The sequence below is a fragment of the Leuciscus leuciscus genome (assembly GCF_965113295.1).
Source record: "Leuciscus leuciscus genome assembly, chromosome: 1".
Classification (NCBI taxonomy): domain Eukaryota; kingdom Metazoa; phylum Chordata; class Actinopteri; order Cypriniformes; family Leuciscidae; genus Leuciscus; species Leuciscus leuciscus.
In genome coordinates this window covers 78062093-78083042 of record NC_138725.1, presented here as the reverse complement: position 1 = coordinate 78083042, position 20950 = coordinate 78062093, and the positions used below count along the sequence as shown (strand labels likewise).

Genomic DNA, 20950 nt, shown 5'->3' with positions numbered 1-20950 from the left:
ACAACATGAAATGGTTAGTGCATCATTCTGTTCTGGTCTTTGTCCAATGGGAATGGAAGGACAGGGAAGAAAATATCATTCAGTTATTTCACTATACTGTACATGGGAAATGGTATGCAAGTGAAATGTCAGAAAAGGACTTAAAGGGATACTCCACTTTAAAATGAAAATTCTGTCATCATATACTTACCCTCATGTTGTTTCAAACCTGTATGAATTTCTTTCTTCTGCTGAACAGAAAGGAAGATATTTAGAAGAATGTCAGACAGTTTCTGGTCCCATTGACTTCCATAGTATATATTTTTTCGAGTCAATGGGACCAGAAACTGTCTGACATTCTTCTAAATATCTTCCTTTCTAAAAATTTTCATTTTAAAGTGGAGTATCCCTTTAAGTCCTTTTCTGACATTTCACTTGCATACCATGTCCCATGTACAGTACTATAGTGAAATAACTGAATGATATTTTCTTCCCTGTCCTTCCATTCCCATTGGACAAAGACCAGAACTGCTCCCCATCGAGTCCAAGAAGGATCCCCATCGAGTCATGTGATCATTTCAATCTATTGCATGCAAGAACATGTGCCTGGCAAACAACAGCAATCCATCGCTACATTACGATTCAATGTTTTGTCTTGTCAAAAATGGCAGATTGGTCCAGCATTGTTTTGCTGTTGGAGGATAAAGTACATCTAAATAATGGTATTGAGAATTGAAATGAAATTCAAACAGAGTTTTGTGTAAACTCGCTGTATCTAACCACTTTAAAAATGTCCAGGTTAATAAGCTCTGTGTATTTCAGGATCAATGTTTAGTGCTAATCATTCTGTTTTACTTTACTAGTGAATTGCAATGAGGTAATGCGTACTGGTTCTCCACAATTACATTATACACAGTGTAAACAGAACATGTAATTTAAACTAAAGGTCCAATATCTGAGCAATGGTGGGTGGAGTGAATAAGGTGAATAATATAGTTCGTGAGGATGGTAAAAACTCGCTTGGATTTGCACAATAGCAGCTTTTATTAACACTACATGTAAAAAGGCATTGCATTTGAATCATTTCCCCCTCAAAATGTGCCATTTAAAAATATATACTGAACATTAAAAAACATGTAACATTATAAAAGCTCCATCTGGAATATTTCAGCTCAAAACGGCATGCATTTCATCTCCCAATGCCGTATGCACTGTACATCTGCAGGAGAGACATCTTCATAGTGCTCTGAAACAAAATAACGTCTTTCCTGGCATTTCCTAACAAAATACCCACAGTTTTTACATCAGGAGTCCACTAAAACCAAGAAAAATAGTTTAATTATTTTCCATTATAATAACCATTTAAGAAAATCACCTGAAAGCTAAAAAAAAACGTATCTAGAATCCACGGGAATGAATTCATAGTTTACCATGTTTTGTTAAAAAATGCCGACATACAGTATAAAAGTGGATGACTGAAGTTATGAGCACAATACAGGATAATTACCTTAAGTTTGTCATCAAAGTATATATCCAGAACTTTTGAAAGCGTAATACCTGTAATGTCATACAGTTGGTGTTATGTTAGAGACATTGAAGGAATAGCTCACACAACAATTAAACTTTACTTGTGGTTTCAAACCAGTAGTTGTGAAAGTTTTCTAAAGCCATACGATAGCTTTATCTGAGAAACACGGATTATCTATCCTAGTCGTCGATCACAAACATGATTCACGCTTCCATATATTCTAGACACGCTGTGATGTGATGTGATTGATCACATGATGTGTGAGAACCAATGCTCTTTGGCTTTACTGGTGTCAAATCGGGTGTGACGTCTTTTCACTTTGAATGAGAATTAAGAAATGCAGTGAATAATGACTTAAATTTGGGATTTAACACCCAACGTTTATGATTATGTTTGGTCATTTTGGAGGCTGTATGGAAACTGTGAATTTTCATTTCTGGTTGAACTATTCCTTTAACATCTCTCAGCAGCAAAAGCATAAAGCAAAACTCACAGACATCAGACTCTCTTCAGAACCGAGACACAGTGTCATTTAAAAACAAGGCACAATCAATGGCCACTTCAACCGATTATCAATGATCAAAATATGTACAAAAATATATATATATATTCAATAACACGGTCTCTCTCAACATTGCACAGTAGAATTTCTTGCGTTCACTTCAAGTGTTCAACAACAAAACAATCCCTCCACGTAAAGAAGGAAGGAATGACTACAGGGTTTCTCCTCCTCCTCCGGCGAATGATCTCGGCTCATCTGAAACGAGCACGTAAGGCACTGAAAGATGCGATGGTGATGCGAGACACAGCCCAGACACTGCAGGCCCAGACCGCGCGCACACACACACACTCATCCCAGAAACGTGTGTGAATGGGTCATGTGACTCTACGGATCTCCAGCCTCCTGCGGGTCTGTCTGTATGAGCATCTCTGTGCTGAGCTCAGGCTGAGTGGGAGGAGTCTCTGTGGGCGGGGTCTGAGTGGGAGGAGTCTCTGTGGGCAGGGTCTGAGTGGGAGGAGTCTCTGTGGGCGGGGTCTGAGTGGGAGGAATCTCTGTGGGCCGGCTCAGAGTAGGCGGGGTCTGAGTGGGAGGAGTCTCTGTGGGCGGGGTCTGAGTGGGAGGAATCTCTGTGGGCCGGCTCAGAGTAGGCGGGGTCTGAGTGGGAGGAGTCTCTGTGGGCGGGGTCTGAGTGGGAGGAGTCTCTGTGGGCAGGGTCTGAGTGGGAGGAGTCTCTGTGGGCGGGGTCTGAGTGGGAGGAGTCTCTGTGGGCCGTCTCAGAGTAGGCGGGGTCTGAGTGGGAGGAGTCTCTGTGGGCGGGGTCTGAGTGAGAGGAGTCTCTGTGGGAGGAGTCTGAGTGGGCAGGGTCTCTGTGGGAGGAGTCAGTGTGGGCGGAGTCTGAGTGGGCAGAATCTGAGTCAGTTCAGAAGAGTGATAGTAAGGCAGAAACAGTCGCTCCGCTGCACAGGAACGCATGGCCAGATGTGTGTGTTGCAGGAGAAGAGGGAATCGGGAGGTGAAGTAGGAGACAAATTCATCAGGAATGGATCCCAGCGTTTCCTGGACTTCACTGGGTAACTCTCGGTAATGGTGTTTCTATAGGAGAAAAGAGATTAAAGAATTCAGATGACGCTGAAGAGAGAATGTTTTTGTGAAATGGTTTGCAAATGTTTGGTTTTTTTTGCAACATGGATGCAAATGTTTTGTTTTTTTTGCAACATGGATGTAAAGTGTAAGTTTAGTTGTGTATTCAAATCAATTAACAGAACAAAACGTGTTACAGTATTTACTAATCTTTGTTAATGTTATTTAATTAAAATCCAGCTGTTCGTTGTTTGTTCATCAGGGTTTCTGCAGGGTTTGGTCAGTCAAATTTAAGACTTTTTAAGACCTTTTTATGACCATTATGATTGAAATTTATGACCTACACGAATTACGAAAAATCATTAAAATTCCTTTCAAAAGTTTTTTTTTTAAATTGACTTTCATTGAAAGTAACAAGATGTATTATTTAAATGCCTAAAGACAGCTCCAACGCCTTCTTACCCAGTGTGCAATATGCTTGATACTGATTATTTGCAACAGGCTTGAGCCAACTACTAAACACACCATCTTTGAGCCATGGCTCGTTAAATGTACACTTTCCCATTGTGATAGACCGGGAGATTTCAGTTAGGGCTGGGCAATATGGCCAAAAACAATTATCACGATAATTGTTTTATATTAGTCAATATCGATAATTATCACGATAAATGTCAAATCTTTATTTCTTTCAAGTTTAAAGGCAGACTGTTACTTCTAAGTGAAAGTTGTAGAAACCAGAGCTTTAATTGTGGTTTTAAACTAACTTTACTCTTTATTGACAGAAAATATAATGACAAACACTTGCTAAAACAGGTGAACATTTCACAAATCTGAGGTAGGACATTCAAACATTTGTCCTTAACAAAATAAATATCTTTATTGGGAAAATAATTACTTAGTTTCTGCATGTGCTAATAGGGGCCAAGTCTTGAAACAGGTTTGTGTTGCCTAACTTTGATGGCACATATCTTCAGGAAATGTATGAAAAACAGTAGCCTAAATACATTATTAAATACTGTAAATATTCCATTAGTCCTTTAATACATTATCAGCACTAATAATATAATAAAATTCAATATGTATATCCCACATGGTGCAGTTAATATTACTAGGCTAACGTTCCAGTAAATCCATGATAAATGATGGGAGATTGTAGACGGAAAAGCCTTCAGACTGTATCGTTGTGCAGAGTTTCTCCTGTTGGTCAGCGCTGTTTAAACTGGTTTAAATCACTGAGACAGTGTGTTCTTCGCTGAATTCAAGCACTTCTCACTGGATCTTGTGACCGAGACCGATCAGAGTAAACGCATCAGTTCTATTGAGCTCGCGCTGCGCTGCCGTTTGGACTTGGAGCCGAGCGGGTAAATGGTTCGTGTGGCGCGCGTTTCAAATGAGCGTTCCGCTTTTGCCGCATTTAACCTGTGCATTTAACATTATGCCGCCAGCGCATTTTCAGGGGGAAAAAGCAATGGTAGAACCAACGAATGAACGAGCATATCAATTTAAGACGTGGCTAAATGAAATTTATGACCTTGTATGGAAAATCCGGACGTTTTTATGACTTTTTATGGCCTAAAATTCTGATTATTAAATTTAAGACGTTTTATGACTTTTTATGACTCCGCGGAAACCCTGGTTCATGTTAGTTCACAGTTAATAAATACAATCTTTGATTTTAATAATCTATTAGTAAATGTTGAAATTAATATTAACTATGATTAATAAATGCTGTAGAAGTATTGTTCATTCTTAGTTCATGTTAACTAATGAACCGTATTGTAAAGTGTTACAGTAATTAATGTAACTGATGGTTAATTAGCAGCTATTTGAAAAAAAGCTTAAAAATTAAAAAAAGTTCAAACATGTAAAATATGTGATAACCAAACAAAACAATTAGATACAATGTATTGAAAAAAACCCCACAACTCTTATGCCACATTTCTTTCACAAGTTGTTGAAACTCAAAAAAAAAATTCACGCTGCTGTAAAATAATTTCACACCGCTGCTTGTGTTGCTATAAACACAAGATATTTGGTATTTGGTCTCGGTAAACTCATGTACCTTATTCCTCATGGCACGTAACAGATCTCTGACCGATCCGCCTTTGTACGAACGAAATCTGCGTAGATCTGTGAAAAGAACACTATAATTGAATGGTTTGCAGAGCAAAATGTTCAAATTTAAGACTCAAACAAGAATTAAAACTAGACAATCATGGCAGAATTGCATGTGGTTAATCTATTTACAAACTCTTAGAATTAAAAAAACTAATATTAAATCCAGTAATCCAGATGCATCAGTGCTCACCGGTCTGTAGAGGAACAGTGATATGATCCCTCCAATCAGCTTTGACCACGACCCGCCCCCCTCTCTCCAGCTGCCTCACGATTGGTCCATCTAATGGCTCCTTCTCGATCCTATCGCTCACATCCTGCGAAACAACACCAAATATGCCATTTACTGCCCATTCTAGGAGAATCTGCTGCTGAAAAGTATTTTCTAGCTTATGAAAAAAAGAAATTATATTTATTAGCAAATAACTCAGCACAACTTAGGAGTTTATCAAATTGGCTACATTCATTGTAAAGACTCTAATCTTTCAAATGACACCTATTTTGTGTTGATCAAGGCAGTATTTTTGAAAAATATGATTATACATTTTTTGCCAGCTAGGTGGCGCCGGTGGGCGGTACACTCCGGTTTAGAGGGACTAGTCGGCACTCGTTAAGAGTTGATCAAAGTGGCTAGATGCATTAAAAAGCTGAGATTCTAAGCTTTAAGATGATACATATTTTGTGTTATTCCACGGTTCCGGGAACATTGGAAAACACATTGCATCCCGGAAAGATGAGGGACATGTATTTTAGCCAAGTATGCATAACTTCGTAAGGAATATCTCATGATCAACGCAATGGATTATGTTGTGTTTGGGCTCTTTCCACAATTCATGCATGTTTCATGGAGACAGGATCTAAAACGTCACATCAATGCATCTATATACTTCATTGGATGTGCGCCTGTGTTAGAAGTCCATGAGGAATATCTTTAGATCTGAGTGATGGATTATAGTGAGTTTGAGCTCTTTTTAATTGTAACAATCTGTAAATAATGATATGCCATTTTCCACAATTTATGCATGCTTCATTGAGTTATGAGTGAAAACGAGACATCAGTGCTCCATCTATACACAAGGCTCTGTGTGCGCCTGTGCGGGTTTGTGTGTGACAACTCCATGAGGAATATCTTTAGATCTGAGAGATGAATTATGCTGAGTTTGGGCTCTTTTTAATGGTATTTAATTATCTGCTGTAAATAATGTTGTGTCATGTTCTATAATCGGTGCATGCATCATGAAGTTATGAGCGAAAACGCCACGCGAGTGGCTTCATCAGTATATACTTGGCTACGTGCGTCTGTGGGTTTTTTGTGTTAGAACTCCATGAGGGTTCTGAGTGATGGATTATGCTGAGTTTGGACTCATTTCATCTGCTGTAAATAACGATGTGCCATTTCCCACAATCGGAGCATGTTTCATGAAGTTACGAGCGAAAATGTGTCATAAATTCAGCATCCGTATATGATTTACATATGGGTCTTGAGAAGCTTCATGTACAAAAACTCGCTCAAGTTTATTAGAAAGCCCGAAACAGTTACGCTTGTTGTATTAGACCCGTAGACCTTTCAAATGACACACGACTATCTGAGCTGTATGATGTATTTTACATATTGCAGTACGTAGTACAAAAAAGTTTTTTTTCAATTTATTGGCAAATAACTCGGCACTATTTAGGAGTTTATCAAATTGTCTACATTCATTGTAAAGTCCAGACTCTAAGCTTTCAAATTACATCTATTTTGAGTTGATTATGGTAGTAGTTTTGAAAAATATGATTATTAATTTTTGATTAGAGTTGATCAAAGTGGTTAGAAAGCAATAAAAAGCTGAGATTCTAAGATTCATATTTTGTGTTGTTCGGACAACAACGGGTTTGAGAGTTTGCAGGGCTGTTTGCTGCCATCTTGTGTAAGATGTGTTTTCCTGGATAAATAAGTTTGTCCGACTATCAAACCTGGAAGAAGTGCAGCTGTTTCTCCAGACTCCAGAAGAAGGGGTGTTTCAGCACTCGCTCAGACGAGGGTCTCTTCTCCGGATCACTGCTCAACATCTGCTCGATCAGGTTTCGGCTCACAATATCCTCTGCATCAAACAGCATGAACAATCACATGATCAGAAACCTGTCTGTGATATTCATTCTGCCCCAAAATGAGCTGGTGTGTGTTGGTCAGGGTGTGATATGAATGTGTGTGTGTGTGTGTGTGTGGTAGTACCGTGTGTGTTAGGCTGGTGTGTGTAGTTCAGGGTGTTATACGTGTGTGTGTGTGTGGTACCGTGTGTGTTGGGCTGTAAGAGCTCGAGGGAATAGGCTATGATACGAGTGTGTGTGTTGTTCAGTGTGTGTTGAGTGTGTGTGTGATAGTACCGTGTGTGTTGGGCTGTAAGAGCTCGAGGGAATAGGCTCCCAGCAGAATGTTAGCCTGTCGCTGCAAGGACTTCCCGAACGGGTGTTGTCCTCCAGAAAGCACATAGTAGAACACACATCCTGCAGAGAAGATGTCCACCGTGCACGTCTGAGGAGAAGAAACAGGACACATCTGTTAGCGCTCATCACATGACTCTCCCACTGTACTTGTGCTGCGGTCACTGCATGTCATAATAACCGGAACTAAATCTCGGTATGCTTTCAAATCGCTAAGGAAACTAAACAACCGAGAGAAATATATAAAACATATAAAAGAAGCCTCTAGAGATCAGAACGGCCCCTTCTCTGTCTAAGAACCTACCTATTTTCCTTAGTATATTGATTTTTTTCTTCGGTTGGTTTAACTAATATATATATGTGAGTCTGATACTGGTTTGCTACTTTAAATGTTAAATGTTGAGAAGATATGAATATGAGTAGGGGTGGATATGTAGGCTATGCATATGTTATTGTTTTATTTTTATTGTATATTGTAATGTGGTGTTGGTGTCCTTGTGTGTGGTGTATAGTAAAGCCAAAGACAAATTTCCACTTGTGGTCAATAAAGGAACTAAATAAACTAAAACTCCTGTTTTATGGTTAGATATGTTGCACTTATTTTTTGTTTTATTTGTTGTTATGCATGTCATATCTTCTTTTAATCTTGTTGTTCTGTAAAGCACTTTGGTCGATCTAGTGGCTGTTGTAAATGTGCTATATACTGTAAATAAAACTGAACTTGAATTAAACTTGATATATGTCCACCTCGGAGTTAACGTTTGATCTGTACATCAGCATCGGGGAATAACGCTATAATCTCATTCACGGTAGAGAAAGCTGCATAAACACAGCCTTCGTGTCTTTATCAGCTTTACCATGTACAGTCAAACCAACAATTATTCAGACACCAGATATAATTTTTTATATTTTTTCACTAGTGTGTGCAGGACACTATAGTTCACTTATGTAAGTGAGGAGAGCAAAATAAAGTAAACTGTGACATATTATACACAAAAACTCTACCAGTAACATTTATACAAATTTGGGACCAAAAATGATTCAGAAACTTTGACCTGATCATGTTTTGCTGAAGTGTTTTGTCTTTAATTGCTAATGCTCTTTTTACACACAGACTGAACAACATGAAGCATTGCTTGGTAACTGGTTGATCTAAACTGGTATTATCTAATTGTGTAGTTAAATTTAACAGCTGACAGATATTCAACATAATTCATGTGTGAGACAGTCTAACAGAAGGACGGACAAAACCAGTCAAATATCCACTGATTTGATTCCCGGATGTTGAATTTTCTGTCGAATTTGAACTTCTGAATTTGTAAAGCGAAATAAAATGGACCAAAAATTTCCCGCCAAATTTAATAGGTTGTGTTTTTAAACAGACGTTGGAAGTGAAATCTGAAAGGTGAATATGGATTATTGAATTTTTAATAATGAAAATGTGTGTGAAATGTTTTGAATTGAAATATTCACAGCTTAAATATTCAACCATGTTGAATTTCAGCCCATAAAAATGCAAGCCCTAAAGAAACAATTCATTAAAAGGCAAGCATGGTTAATGCAATACATTTATCTTTCAACTAGTGCAATTCAACTAGCTTTTTTTTGTTTCAAATTATATTTAGTTTGGTATTTTTACTATTTGCAATGGGAACTACAAAGGGCACAGAATATGGATTGCTGAATTATTGAGAATTTGGTCAAATTAGAATATTGGTGACACTGTAGCATGAGACTAAATTAGTTAATTACATATCATGAACTAACAATGAATACTTTTATTGCACTTACTAATCTAAATTCATGATTTTTCAATGTGTATATATTATCAGTGTATTATGGTACACACACCGATTTGAGTTTGAGGAAGCGAATTTGGAAAGCGAAATAAAATGGACAGAAAATTGCCTGTCGAATATGATAGGTTGTATTTAAAAAAACAACAACTAATATTCTGGAAGTAAAATCTGAATTTCATCCCATAAAAATGTAATGCATTAAAAGGCAAGCATGGTTAACCATTGTGCAACCCTATGGACATTTTTGTCTTTTTCATTGTTGTTTTTCTTTCGTTGATAATTTTGCCTGTGTTAATGCCAACTGCATAGATTTTGGCACAGGTGTGATTTTATTGGAATTTTACTATTTCACCCCCATTTCCTATAATATATCTCTTTTACACTAGTAACACAAAATCTTTTGGACAAAAATGTCCCCATTGAAGCCCATTAAAACTGCAATTTTTAATCTCAGGGCCAAAAAACTATAAAATGATGTAATCTTTGTTAAGAGTTCTGAAGAATTCTGTTAGCAAGGCTTCAAAATCTTAATTTTTACATTTCTTTTACCAGATGGTGCCAATTTCTCAGGTTTGGCCTATAAAGCAAATACTCGCTTTATTCCTGTTTTCTGTTTATGTGTCACAGTGTGAGACTGTTTTGTGTTATTGTATTGTATTAGTGTTGTTCCCTGAGTTGCCACCAGATGTCTCTTCCCCTCACTGTCATATGTATCATGAACTGCATTTCCCATACTCCTGTCTGTTAATCATTGATCATTTGTCACCAGCTGTTTCCCATTAACCTGCATATATAAGCTGTGTCTTTGTGTGTGTCTTTTGCTGGTTCATTGTTTGATGTCACTGGTTGTTCTGTTGCCTTCTCTGTGTCACCTGTTTGGATTATCATTTTGTGTACGGCTGTGAGTTTATGTTTTTATTAAACACTGTTAACCTGCAAATCCTTCTCCTCATTTGATACCGTGACAGAATGAACCAGCCATTAAGGAAGGAGCGGGTTATCAGCCACAGGAGTTATCTGTAGCCGGAGTTATTTTTGTATCACTGCTATGGATCTGACACAGGAGAGCAACTTGGAGCGGGTGAGAGAGGCACTGAGTACCAGGGTGGCGGATTTGCAACAACAGCTCCTGTTGTTGCAGAGTGGTTCCGTGTCGCCCACACCATCCATTTCCCCCAACCCCACGGAGTTGAGTGGTCAGCCGGAGCCTAGCACGGACTTCCCTGAGAGATACGCTGGTGAGCCTAAGTTATGTGAAGACTTTATTAATCAGTGTTCTCTGCATCTAGATGTGCATCACAGGACTTTCGAAACTGAGGAATCGAAAGTAGCGTTCGTGCTACTGCTGCTGACCGGTCCAGCAGCCACATGGGGAACAGAGGTGTGGGAGAGATGGGACCCATGCTGTGCCTCTTTCAAGGCACTTACCGGGGAGATGATTCGGGTCTTTTCCAAGACTAAGGTGAATTCTTCTCGGAGGTCAGGGAGGAGACCCCGTCCAAGCAATTTTTTGAGGGGAGGTAGTGCGCACCGGTCGTTGTGTGTTGGGACTCTGGGCCTGCGGGAATACACACCCGAGTCATATCACAAGATGGTTGCCACACCTGAGCCTCTTCACAAGATGGCTGCCACACCCGAGCCAATTATGGATGTAGCGAGTGCTAGAGACATGATTGTTTCACTCTTTCCCGAGCGTCGGCCACGAGAGAGGGAGATGGAGAGGAGACCCAAGCCTATTCACAAGATGGCTGCCGCACCAGAGCCACTTCACAAGATGGCTGCCGCACCAGAGCCACTTCACAGGATGGCTGCCTCACCTTTCTCTCCTATCCATGCCAGAACCCAGCGTCTGAGGTCTAGTCTGGCAGAGACTCCATTAGGGTCAGTGCGGAGGGCTGGCCTTCCAACCCCGATGCCGGTTTTCACGAGGGCCACTGCCAAGCCTGCACCCGCCCTCAAAATGGCCGCCGCCAAGCCAGCAGCAGTACCCAAGATGGCTGTCACTATGCCTGCGCCTATTTTTGAGACTGCTGGGGTTATACCTACCCCTACACTCCAGATGGCTGTTGTCTCAGCGTCACCTGTTCTAAGGAGGGCTATCATCATGCCTGCACCTGTTCTCAGGAAGGCACCAGAGGTATGTTCATTGGACTCAGTATTTCCTGTGTTTACCATGGCTCTGTGGTGTGTGTGGTCTGCTTTCTGCTCTTCTGTTCAGCAAGATGTCTCTCAAGCCCATGAACCTGAATTGGCCGTTAAGTCTGAATCGGAGTCTCTTGAACTTCCTGTCACGGCTGAGAGGTCTGAGCCTGAGTCTCTTGCACTTCCTGTCACGACGGAGAGGTCTGAACCTGAGTCTACTGTACTTCCTGTCACGGCTGAGGAAGATGAACCTGAGTCTCTTGCACCTCCTGTCACGGCTGAGGAATATGAACCTGAATCTGACGTCCATGTGACCTTGGCCATATGAACCAAGATGGACGTCCCCGAGCTCCTTGAACTCTCTGCCTGGCCCAAGATGGCCGACCCCAAGCTAGTTGAACTGTCTGCCCTAGCTAACCTGGCCCATAGGGCCTCTTGTGCTTTTTTGCCCAGGTTCTTGTTACCGCCAGCACCACCATGGGTTGCAGCTCGGCTCTGGTGTCTGGAGATGCCTGCGGCCCCGCCCTGGCTCCCTGCACCGCCTGCGGCCCCGCCCTGGCTCCCTGCACCGCCTGCGGCCCCGCCCTGGCTCCCTGCACCGCCTGCGGCCCCGCCCTGGCTCCCTGCACCGCCTGCGGCCCCGCCCTGGCTCCCTGCACCGCCTGCGGCCCCGCCCTGGCTCCCGGCACCGCCTGCGGCCCCGCCCTGGCTCCCTGCACCGCCTGCGGCCCCGCCCTGGGGTTCTAGACCCTCCATCCCTCCCCCAGATCCACCTCCGTTCCGCCACCCACCTGAACTTTTGTGCTTGGTCTTATGGAGTGTCTGGAAGCCACTCCTTTTAGGGGGGAGTACTGTCACAGTGTGAGACTGTTTTGTGTTATTGTATTGTATTAGTGTTATTGTATTGTATTAGTGTTGTTCCCTGAGTTGCCACCAGATGTCTCTTCCCCTCACTGTCATATGTATCATGAACTGCATTTCCCATACTCCTGTCTGTTAATCATTGATCATTTGTCACCAGCTGTTTCCCATTAACCTGCATATATAAGCTGTGTCTTTGTGTGTGTCTTTTGCTGGTTCATTGTTTGATGTCACTGGTTGTTCTGTTGCCTTCTCTGTGTCACCTGTTTGGATTATCATTTTGTGTACGGCTGTGAGTTTATGTTTTTATTAAACACTGTTAACCTGCAAATCCTTCTCCGCATTTGATACCGTGACATTATGCCAATTGGATAAATTATGCAGCTAAAATTGTGTGTGTAATATTTGAGAGAGATAAACTCAACCGACTCCCAAATCCGGCCACTGTATCCCAGTGAGTTTTGCTGCATCTAACGGGAAAATCTGGTTCTGCGCTAAAACTAAATCTCACTGAAAGCTCATTTTCTGAGATATAAACCTCAAACTTGAAACACGACTTGTTTAGATTTATGGCTTTGCTTTTCTAGCAGTTTTAGAGTTAAACATGTTTCATAAAATATATAATCTGTCAAGGGTCTTCTTTAAAATGAGACCAAACTTAAGTCTGTGCTCCCGAGCTTCACATTTGTATGTCAGATGTTGGTTACACTATATTTTAAGGTGTTATTGTTACAGTGTAATTATATATTTAAGTACTGAGTAATATTAATTAACTACATGTACTTACTATAGGATTAGGGTTTGATTCGGTTGAGAGTTAGTTGCATATAATTATGCATAATTTACTGTTATTACTACGGTAAGTACATGTAACATATGTAACAAGGACTTTTATAAACTGATGAACAAGGGTTAAGCCGTATCAAATGCGACACACGGGATGTGTTGGGCTCTCACCGGGTTGTGCTTGGCGTCCTCACTGAGCACTTCGGGAGCGATCCAGCCCTCGGTTCCCGGGACGCCTGACTTCCTGCTGAAGCTGTGTCGGCCCACCGCCAGCTTCTTACACAGCCCGAAGTCTGAGATCATGGCCTTCGCGCGCCCGTGTGTGTTCGGCATCGACACCAGGATGTTGTGCGGCTTCAGATCTCGGTGGACTATCAACCCACGAGAGACACACGAGTGTTAACAACTGATTTATACTGATTATTCGACCTAAAAAAGAAGACTAGTTAAAGGAGTAGTTCACTTCAGAATTAAAATGTCCTGATAATTTACTCTCCGCCACATCATCCAATATGTTCATGTCTTTCTTTCTTCAGTTGAAAAGAAATTACGGTTTTTGAGGAAAACGTTCCAGGATGTTTCTCCATATAGTGACTTCAATGGGGTCCAACGGGTTGAAGGTCCAAATGTGAGTTTGTGCAGCTTTAAAGTCTCGACACGATCCAAGCTGAGGAATAAGAGTCTTATCTAGACAAACCAGCGGACATTTTATAAAAACATAAGCATTTATATACTTTTTAACCACAAATGCTCGTCTTGCACATTCGCTTTGTAAACACTGGGTCGCCTACGTCACCCTCGACCTTTCAATGTGATTACGTAATGCGTGAAGTCGTGGACGTGCAAGACGAGCATTTGTGGTTAAAAAGTATATAAATGTTTTTTTTTTTTAGTAACTGGTCGATGGTTTGTCTAGATAAGACTCTTATTCCTCGGCTGGATCGTGTCGAGACTTTGAAGCTGCACTGAAACTCACATTTGGACCTTCAACCCGTTGGACCCCATTGAAGACACTATATGGAGAAAAATCCTGGAATGTTTTCCTCAAAATCCTTAATTTCTTTTCCACTGAAGAAAGAAAGACATGAACATCTTGGATGACGTGGCGGAGAGTAAATTATCAGGAAATGTGAACTACTCCTTTAAACACGCATCATTGATGTCACAGATAATTGTTACCTATATTCAGGGAATGTAAATGAGCCAGTCCAGACATGGTTTGCTCTAGCAGCGTCACTGGCTCCAATCCGTGCCGGTCAAAATCCTTCCGTTCCACATACTAAAATAACACAAAATAAGTAAATAAATAAATAAGGCATTATTTAAAAATAAACAACAATATATTGCATTGCATGACTTAAAAACAGAAACTAAACTGAGCATTTTAGGCAAGATTTAAGGCTCTGATATACTCGTGACGATGCTCTTCTTCATTCTTTGCTCGAAGTTCAAAACACGCGACCAGCGATTACCGTTAACAAACATCTGATGATAGATTGCTTTTAAGCAGCATCTTTACTATATTAAACATGAAAAAAAAAAAGTCTCTTTCAATTAGAATTACAACTTCAGTTTCTACTATAAAGCGGCTCTCCAGTTCATGCTTTTGCTTGTGGATGTCTGACCTCGACAGACTCAACAGAAGAACTGAACCAGAGAAGATTTACACCTCAAAGAAGGCGGGGCCTCAGAGCCACACCCACCTATTACATAAAAGAAGGCGGAGCCTCAGAGCTACACCCACCTATTACATAAAGAAAGCGGGGCCTCAGAGCCACACCCACCTATTACATAAAAGAAGGCGGAGCCTCATAACCACACCCACATATTACATAAAGAAGGCGGAGCCTCAGAGCCACACCCACCTATTACACAAAAGAAGGCGGAGCCTCATAACCACACCCACATATTACATTAAAGAAGGCGGGGCCTCAGAGCCACACCCACATATTAAATCAAAGGTGTTTCCAAAAGATCTCGCTGTCGCAAACTGTTTCTCAACTCCCTAAACGAACTTCGCTTTGGCCTGATTTTGTTCAAAATGACGTCACACCAGTTCGTTCTTCGATTTCGTTTAAAGTATATCAAGGCCTCAAGGCTGCTTGGGAAATTTCAAACACCAAGGTTAAACTTAAACGAAGAAGAAAACTCTAAGATCCTGCCTGAAGTAAAGGAACGACACACCTGTGGAAAAGACGGACTCGTTTGTGTCTTTCTGCTTCCAATGAATTACGACTTTCTACGAATTACGACGTGAACTTTCTCAAATCATGCTGGATAATGTGATCATCAGGCTCTTCTGTGTCAGTTTAAGTAATTTATTAGGGCAACATTAATTATTACTTTTTTATATGTGTTAGACATTTAAAAAAAAGTGGTTAAAATCAATTTTCATTGTAATATTCAATTTGTGTTCTTTGACCGGAAACAGCAGTGAAGCGTCAGGTTGTGTGTCAGAAACAGGTTGTGTGTGTCACCTCCTGCAGTGTGTAGTTGCACAGCTCTATGGCGATGTACTGGAACTGACGGGTCAGGTTGTGTGTGTGAGAGTGTGTGAGTGTGAGTGTGTGTGTGTGTGTGTGTCACCTCCTGCAGTGTGTAGCTGCACAGCTCTATGGCGATGTACTGGAACTGCCGGTCTCTCTCAGTGCAGAAGTAGCGGATCACGTTCGGGTGCTCGTCTGACTCCCGCAGGAGCTGAACCTCACGATCAGCAAAACTGAAGCATTCTGGGAGAATCCTCTTCACAGCCACGGGACGGTTATCAAACTGACCCCTGAAACCCAGTCAAGTCCCCTTCATTTATACAGCGCTTTAACAATACAGTTCATTCATAAACCACACACAGACTCACAATCTGAAACAGTGAAAGCACATACAAACACTACAAAGGAAGGGTTGGGTATCGTTTTAATTTTAACGATTCCGATTCTTATCGATTCCAATAAGGTAAAAAAAACAAAAAACGTAGATATTCACATTTAGGGCTCTATTTTAACGATCTGAAACGCAAGTATCAAGTGCGAAACGCAAGTAACTTTGTGGGCGGATCTCGGCGCTGTTGCTATTATACCGGCGGGATAAATGACTCTTGCGCCCGACGCAAATCTAAAATGGGTTGGTCTGAAGTAGCTTCATTACTCATAGGTGTGGTTTGGGCGTAACGTGACATAAACCAATCAGAGCGTCATCTCACATTCCCTTTAAGAGCAGGCGCGCTTGTTCTATAGCGGATTCCTATTATAACGGCGGATTTGCCAGACGCACGTCAGGAGCGGTTCACAGCCGAGGAGAACGACGTTCTCATCAGGGCCGTAAAACACAGAGAAGTGACATTGAGGATGGAGAAACACACCCAAATTAGCTTCGGTTAAACAGGTGTATAATAATCTGGGTAAATGTGTAAGCTAGATTTATGCCTATTTTTTCACATCTTCATGGACACAACAATGATTTCCCTCGTGTGGTAATATTTTTCCTTGTAATAATGTATGGTTTTCTAAAAATGAAAACTGCTGTGTCTGTGTAGATGAGATAAGCAAAGTGTGTGTGTGTTGTGCACACGCTACATTATGGCCAAGCATGCGCCCTTAAAATAGCATCTGAACGCGCCACTGACTTTAGACTAGGTTTCTCCTGGTCAGTGGTGGAATTGTTTTCTGAAACTGCAAAATAGCACCAGGGAACGTTTGCGCCGGAACACGCCTCCTCTTTGCGCTGAACCGCCCCCGGGAGCGCAAGTTCATTCCCTAATTTACCAACGTGCTTCTGTGGAGGGAAAAGTCAGCTGTGCGCGGGTGCAAAATAGGAATGATTAATGCGTCGGTGTACAAAGTCAATTGCGCTGGGTGCAAGATAGGGCCCTTAGTCTTATTGTAAAACATGTAACTGTAGCTGAATATCATGAACACAAATCAACAGGCTAAGGAGCGTTTGCCTGTGGTTTAAAAACACCATAGAAAAACAACTAGCCTAACTAATATACATGTCAAGCATTATTAAAGTTAACACTCAGTAATTAAAAAAGAACAAATTAGCAATCGCAACAAAAGATACAACTGAACAAAGATACGACTGAAATAAACAGTGTTTTAAGATTTTCAGGTATTCAGGTACAGAAACTGTAATCAAATGTAAAATAACACTGCACTTTATAAATAAAATATACATTACAAATATAGTTACAAAAGTCAAGAACGAGTGAATTTTCTCTTTGTGTTTTGTTGTTTGATTAGTGTTATATGGAATATTAGGCTGCTGTCACTTTAAGAGCAGCACGGATCCAATATACTGATACACACGCCTGAGAACGAGTCGTCTCGAGCTTGAATGGTTTACAATCATATTGAAATGCTCACAAAGGAATCGATAAGAGGATTTGAAGTTGTAATTCTATAACAAGTATCCGTTTCCTGACCTCAAGTATTCGATTCTGGAATTGGAACTGATTTTCGATTCCCAAGCCTGGAACTGATTGTGTGTGTGTGTGTGTGTGTGTGTGTGTGTGTGTGTGTGTGTGGACGAAAGCAGACTTGCCTGTACACAATAGTTCCCTCAGCTCCGTGTCCGAGCACATCTCTGGGGCTGAACGTGATGTTCCCAATCCGGACCATGTTGGATTCTTCCTCTGAAATTAAAAGACAAGAACAGAGTCAAAAAACAGAAGTCAACCAATAGGCACTTATGGACACATGATACACAGATGATACACTACCAGTCAAAAGTTTTGGATCGGTACGATTTTAATGTTTTTAAAAGAAGTCTCTTCTGCTCACTAAGGCTGCATTTATTTGATCAAAAATACAACAAAAAAACCCCCAGTAATATTTTTAAATATTATTACAATTTAAAATAATGGTTTTCAATGTGAATATATAGTAAAGTGTAATTTATTCCTGTGATCAAAGCTGAATTTTCAGCATCATTACTCCAGTCTTCAGTGTCACATGATCCTTCAGAAATCATTCTAATATGATGATTTGATGATCAAGAAACATTTATTATTATTATCAATGTTGAAAACAGTTTTCAGGATTATTTGATGAACAGAAAGTTCAAAAGAACAGCAGTTATCTGAAATCTTTAGTAACATTATAAATGTCTTTACTGTAATTTGATCCATTTAATTAATCCTTGATGAATAAAATTATTGATTCTTTAATTTCTTTCCCCCAAAAAACTTTTGAACGTTAGTGTTTAATGTTACAAAAGCTTTAGATTTCAGATAAATGCTGTTCATTTGAACTTTCTATTCATCAAAGAATCCTGAAAACTGTTTTCAACATTGATAATAATAATAAATGTTTATTGAGCATCAAATCATCATATTAGAATGATTTCTGAAGGATCATGTGACACTGAAGACTGGAGTAATGATGCTGAAAATTCAGCTTTGATCACAGGAATAAATTACATTTTACAATATATTCACTTAGAAAACCATTATTTTAAATTGTAATAATATTTAACAATATTACTGTTTTATTTGTAGTTTTAATCAAATAAATGCAGGCTTGGTGAGCAGAACAGTTCTTTCAAAAACATTAAAAATCCCCAAACTTGCCTGGTAGTGTAGATATATTAGAAGGACTGTCCTGACCTGTGTCGTCGTGCTCGTTGGCGGAGTGTCCCGCCTCGGGCTGGGAGAGGTTGGAGTGGTTGGAGGCGCGCGGGGTGACGTTGGGGCTGCTGTGGGCCGAGCTCTCGCACCGGGGCCGGCCCGACTCCAGGAAGTCTGAGTCTGCGGGCGGCTGGAAGACGAGCTGCTGCCGCTGAAGGAGCTCCAGCTTCTCCTCCATCTGCTGCTGAAACTGCTGGTGCTGGAGCTGCTGCTGCTTCTGCACACTCTGACCACACAACACAACACAATACTCTCATCAGAGGACGACACAAGACTGTGACCAGAGACACAACACAATACTGTCAGACCTACGGCTACATTAGGGATGCACCGATATGAACATTTTGGCCGATACCGATAACCGATAATTCTTTATATTTGAAAGCCGATAACCGATATATTGGCCGTTAAATCTAAATCCACATTTATATCGTTTTTGAGAGCCTGATTACAAAAACAAAAGTCTCACCATTAAAATCCATGTCCCAAACACACAATTATAATGTTTTTATTATAATTTTATGTCACCGATATGACAGACTGTTGCACTTTACCGTTTTTTTTTTTTTTTTTTAAGTGATTGTAATCATATTCCAACATGGAATCATGTTCAACATGATGATAATAATCAAAATCATCTTGTTGAACAGTGCGCATCTGAAGAGTCTCAGCTGAAGGAAATAATACATTATATATTGTCTTTAACATATCGGCCAAATTTCCTTATCGGCCCATATAACGATAACATTAAAAACTAGATGCGAAAGTTCGTCGAGACAAACTTTAAGTTGGCTTGAGAAAGTTTGGACCGGAAATTTTTTTGCTAGGCGGTTTCTAGGATGTTATGGGTGGTTGCTATGGTGTTGCTAGGGTATTTTGGGTGGTTGCTAGGCGGTTGCTAGGGTGTTTTGGGTGGTTGCTAGGATATTTTGGGTGGTTGCTAGGGTGTTCTGGGTGGTTGCTATGGTCTTTTGGGTGGTTGCTAGGGTGTTCTGGGTGGTTGCTAGGGTGTTTTGGGTGGTTGCTAGGGTGTTCTGGGTGGTTGCTAGGCGGTTGCTAGGATATTTTGGGTGGTTGCTAGGGTGTTTTGGGTGGTTGCTAGGGTGTTCAGGGTGGTTGCTAGGCGGTTGCTAGGGTGTTATGGGTGGTTACTAGGATGTTTTGTGTGGTTGCTATGGTGTTGCTAGGGTCTTTTGGGTGGTTGCTAGGGTCTTTTGGGTGGTTGCTAGGGTCTTTTGGGTGGTTGCTAGGCGGTTGCTAGGGTGTTTTGGGTGGTTGCTAGGGTGTTTTGGGTGGTTGCTAGGATATTTTGGGTGGTTGCTAGGGTCTTTTGGGTGGTTGCTAGGGTGTTCTGGGTGGTTGCTAGGTGGTTGCTAGGGTGTTCTGGGTGGTTGCTAGGCGGTTGCTAGGATATTTTGGGTGGTTGCTAGGGTGTTTTGGGTGGTTGCTAGGGTGTTCTGGGTGGTTGCTAGGCGGTTGCTAGGGTGTTATGGGTGGTTACTAGGATGTTTTGTGTGGTTGCTATGGTGTTGCTAGGGTCTTTTGGGTGGTTGCTAGGGTCTTTTGGGTGGTTGCTAGGGTCTTTTGGGTGGTTGCTAGGCGGTTGCTAGGGTGTTTTGGGTGGTTGCTAGGGTGTTTTGGGTGGTTGCTAGGATATTTTGGGTGGTTGCTAGGGTCTTTTGGGTGGTTGCTAGGGTGTTCTGGGTGGTTGCTAGGTGGTTGCTAGGGTGTTCTGGGTGGTTGCTATGGTATTCAGAGCGGTAGATAGATAGATACACACACACACACACACACACTCAGAGTTTATGAGTTTAGAGTTTATAAGTGTATAAATTGATGAGTTTATAAGTGTACAAGTTTTTGAGTTTAGAGTTTATAAGTTTAAATGAGTTTAGAGTTCAGAGTTTATTAATTTATGAGTTTAAGAGTTCATAAGTATATGAATTCATGAGTTTATTAGTTAATTAGTTATTCAATTTAAGTTAATTAGTTTATAAGTGTATGAGATTAGAGTTTATTAGTTTAAATGAGTTTCATTGGCTAATATATATAGAATGGCAGTTTGATTTAGTTTTCAAGGGATTTAGATTTGAATTTTTGTCGGTTGGTGAGTT

General features: G+C 40.8%; 1 protein-coding gene and 1 long non-coding RNA gene across 3 annotated transcripts in view; one reads left to right on the top strand and one right to left on the bottom strand.

Moving 5' to 3' along the window:
* The window catches only part of LOC309512585, a 65423-nt gene extending 63266 nt beyond the window's left edge, over positions 1 to 2157 (top strand). The window contains exon 2 of the long non-coding RNA XR_014211092.1: positions 1658 to 2157. This is a non-coding gene — a long non-coding RNA (uncharacterized lncRNA). The remainder of the gene's footprint in view (positions 1 to 1657) is intronic.
* Positions 2158 to 2295: 138 nt separating this feature from the next.
* Positions 2296 to 20950, bottom strand: part of ern1 (endoplasmic reticulum to nucleus signaling 1) — a 72486-nt gene continuing 53831 nt past the window's right edge. Inside the window, exons 13-22 of one of the 2 annotated variants that reach the window (XM_082185055.1) lie at positions 18780 to 19062; positions 17753 to 17843; positions 15803 to 15992; positions 14396 to 14495; positions 13388 to 13587; positions 7572 to 7719; positions 7161 to 7288; positions 5398 to 5521; positions 5152 to 5219; positions 2296 to 3101 (exon numbers count right to left, since the gene is read on the bottom strand). In XM_082185055.1, coding sequence (XP_082041181.1) covers positions 2394 to 3101; positions 5152 to 5219; positions 5398 to 5521; positions 7161 to 7288; positions 7572 to 7719; positions 13388 to 13587; positions 14396 to 14495; positions 15803 to 15992; positions 17753 to 17843; positions 18780 to 19062 — 2040 coding nt within the window. In that variant the 3' untranslated portion in view covers positions 2296 to 2393. The remainder of the gene's footprint in view (positions 3102 to 5151; positions 5220 to 5397; positions 5522 to 7160; positions 7289 to 7571; positions 7720 to 13387; positions 13588 to 14395; positions 14496 to 15802; positions 15993 to 17752; positions 17844 to 18779; positions 19063 to 20950) is intronic. The other variant, XM_082185056.1, reaches the window with a different exon arrangement.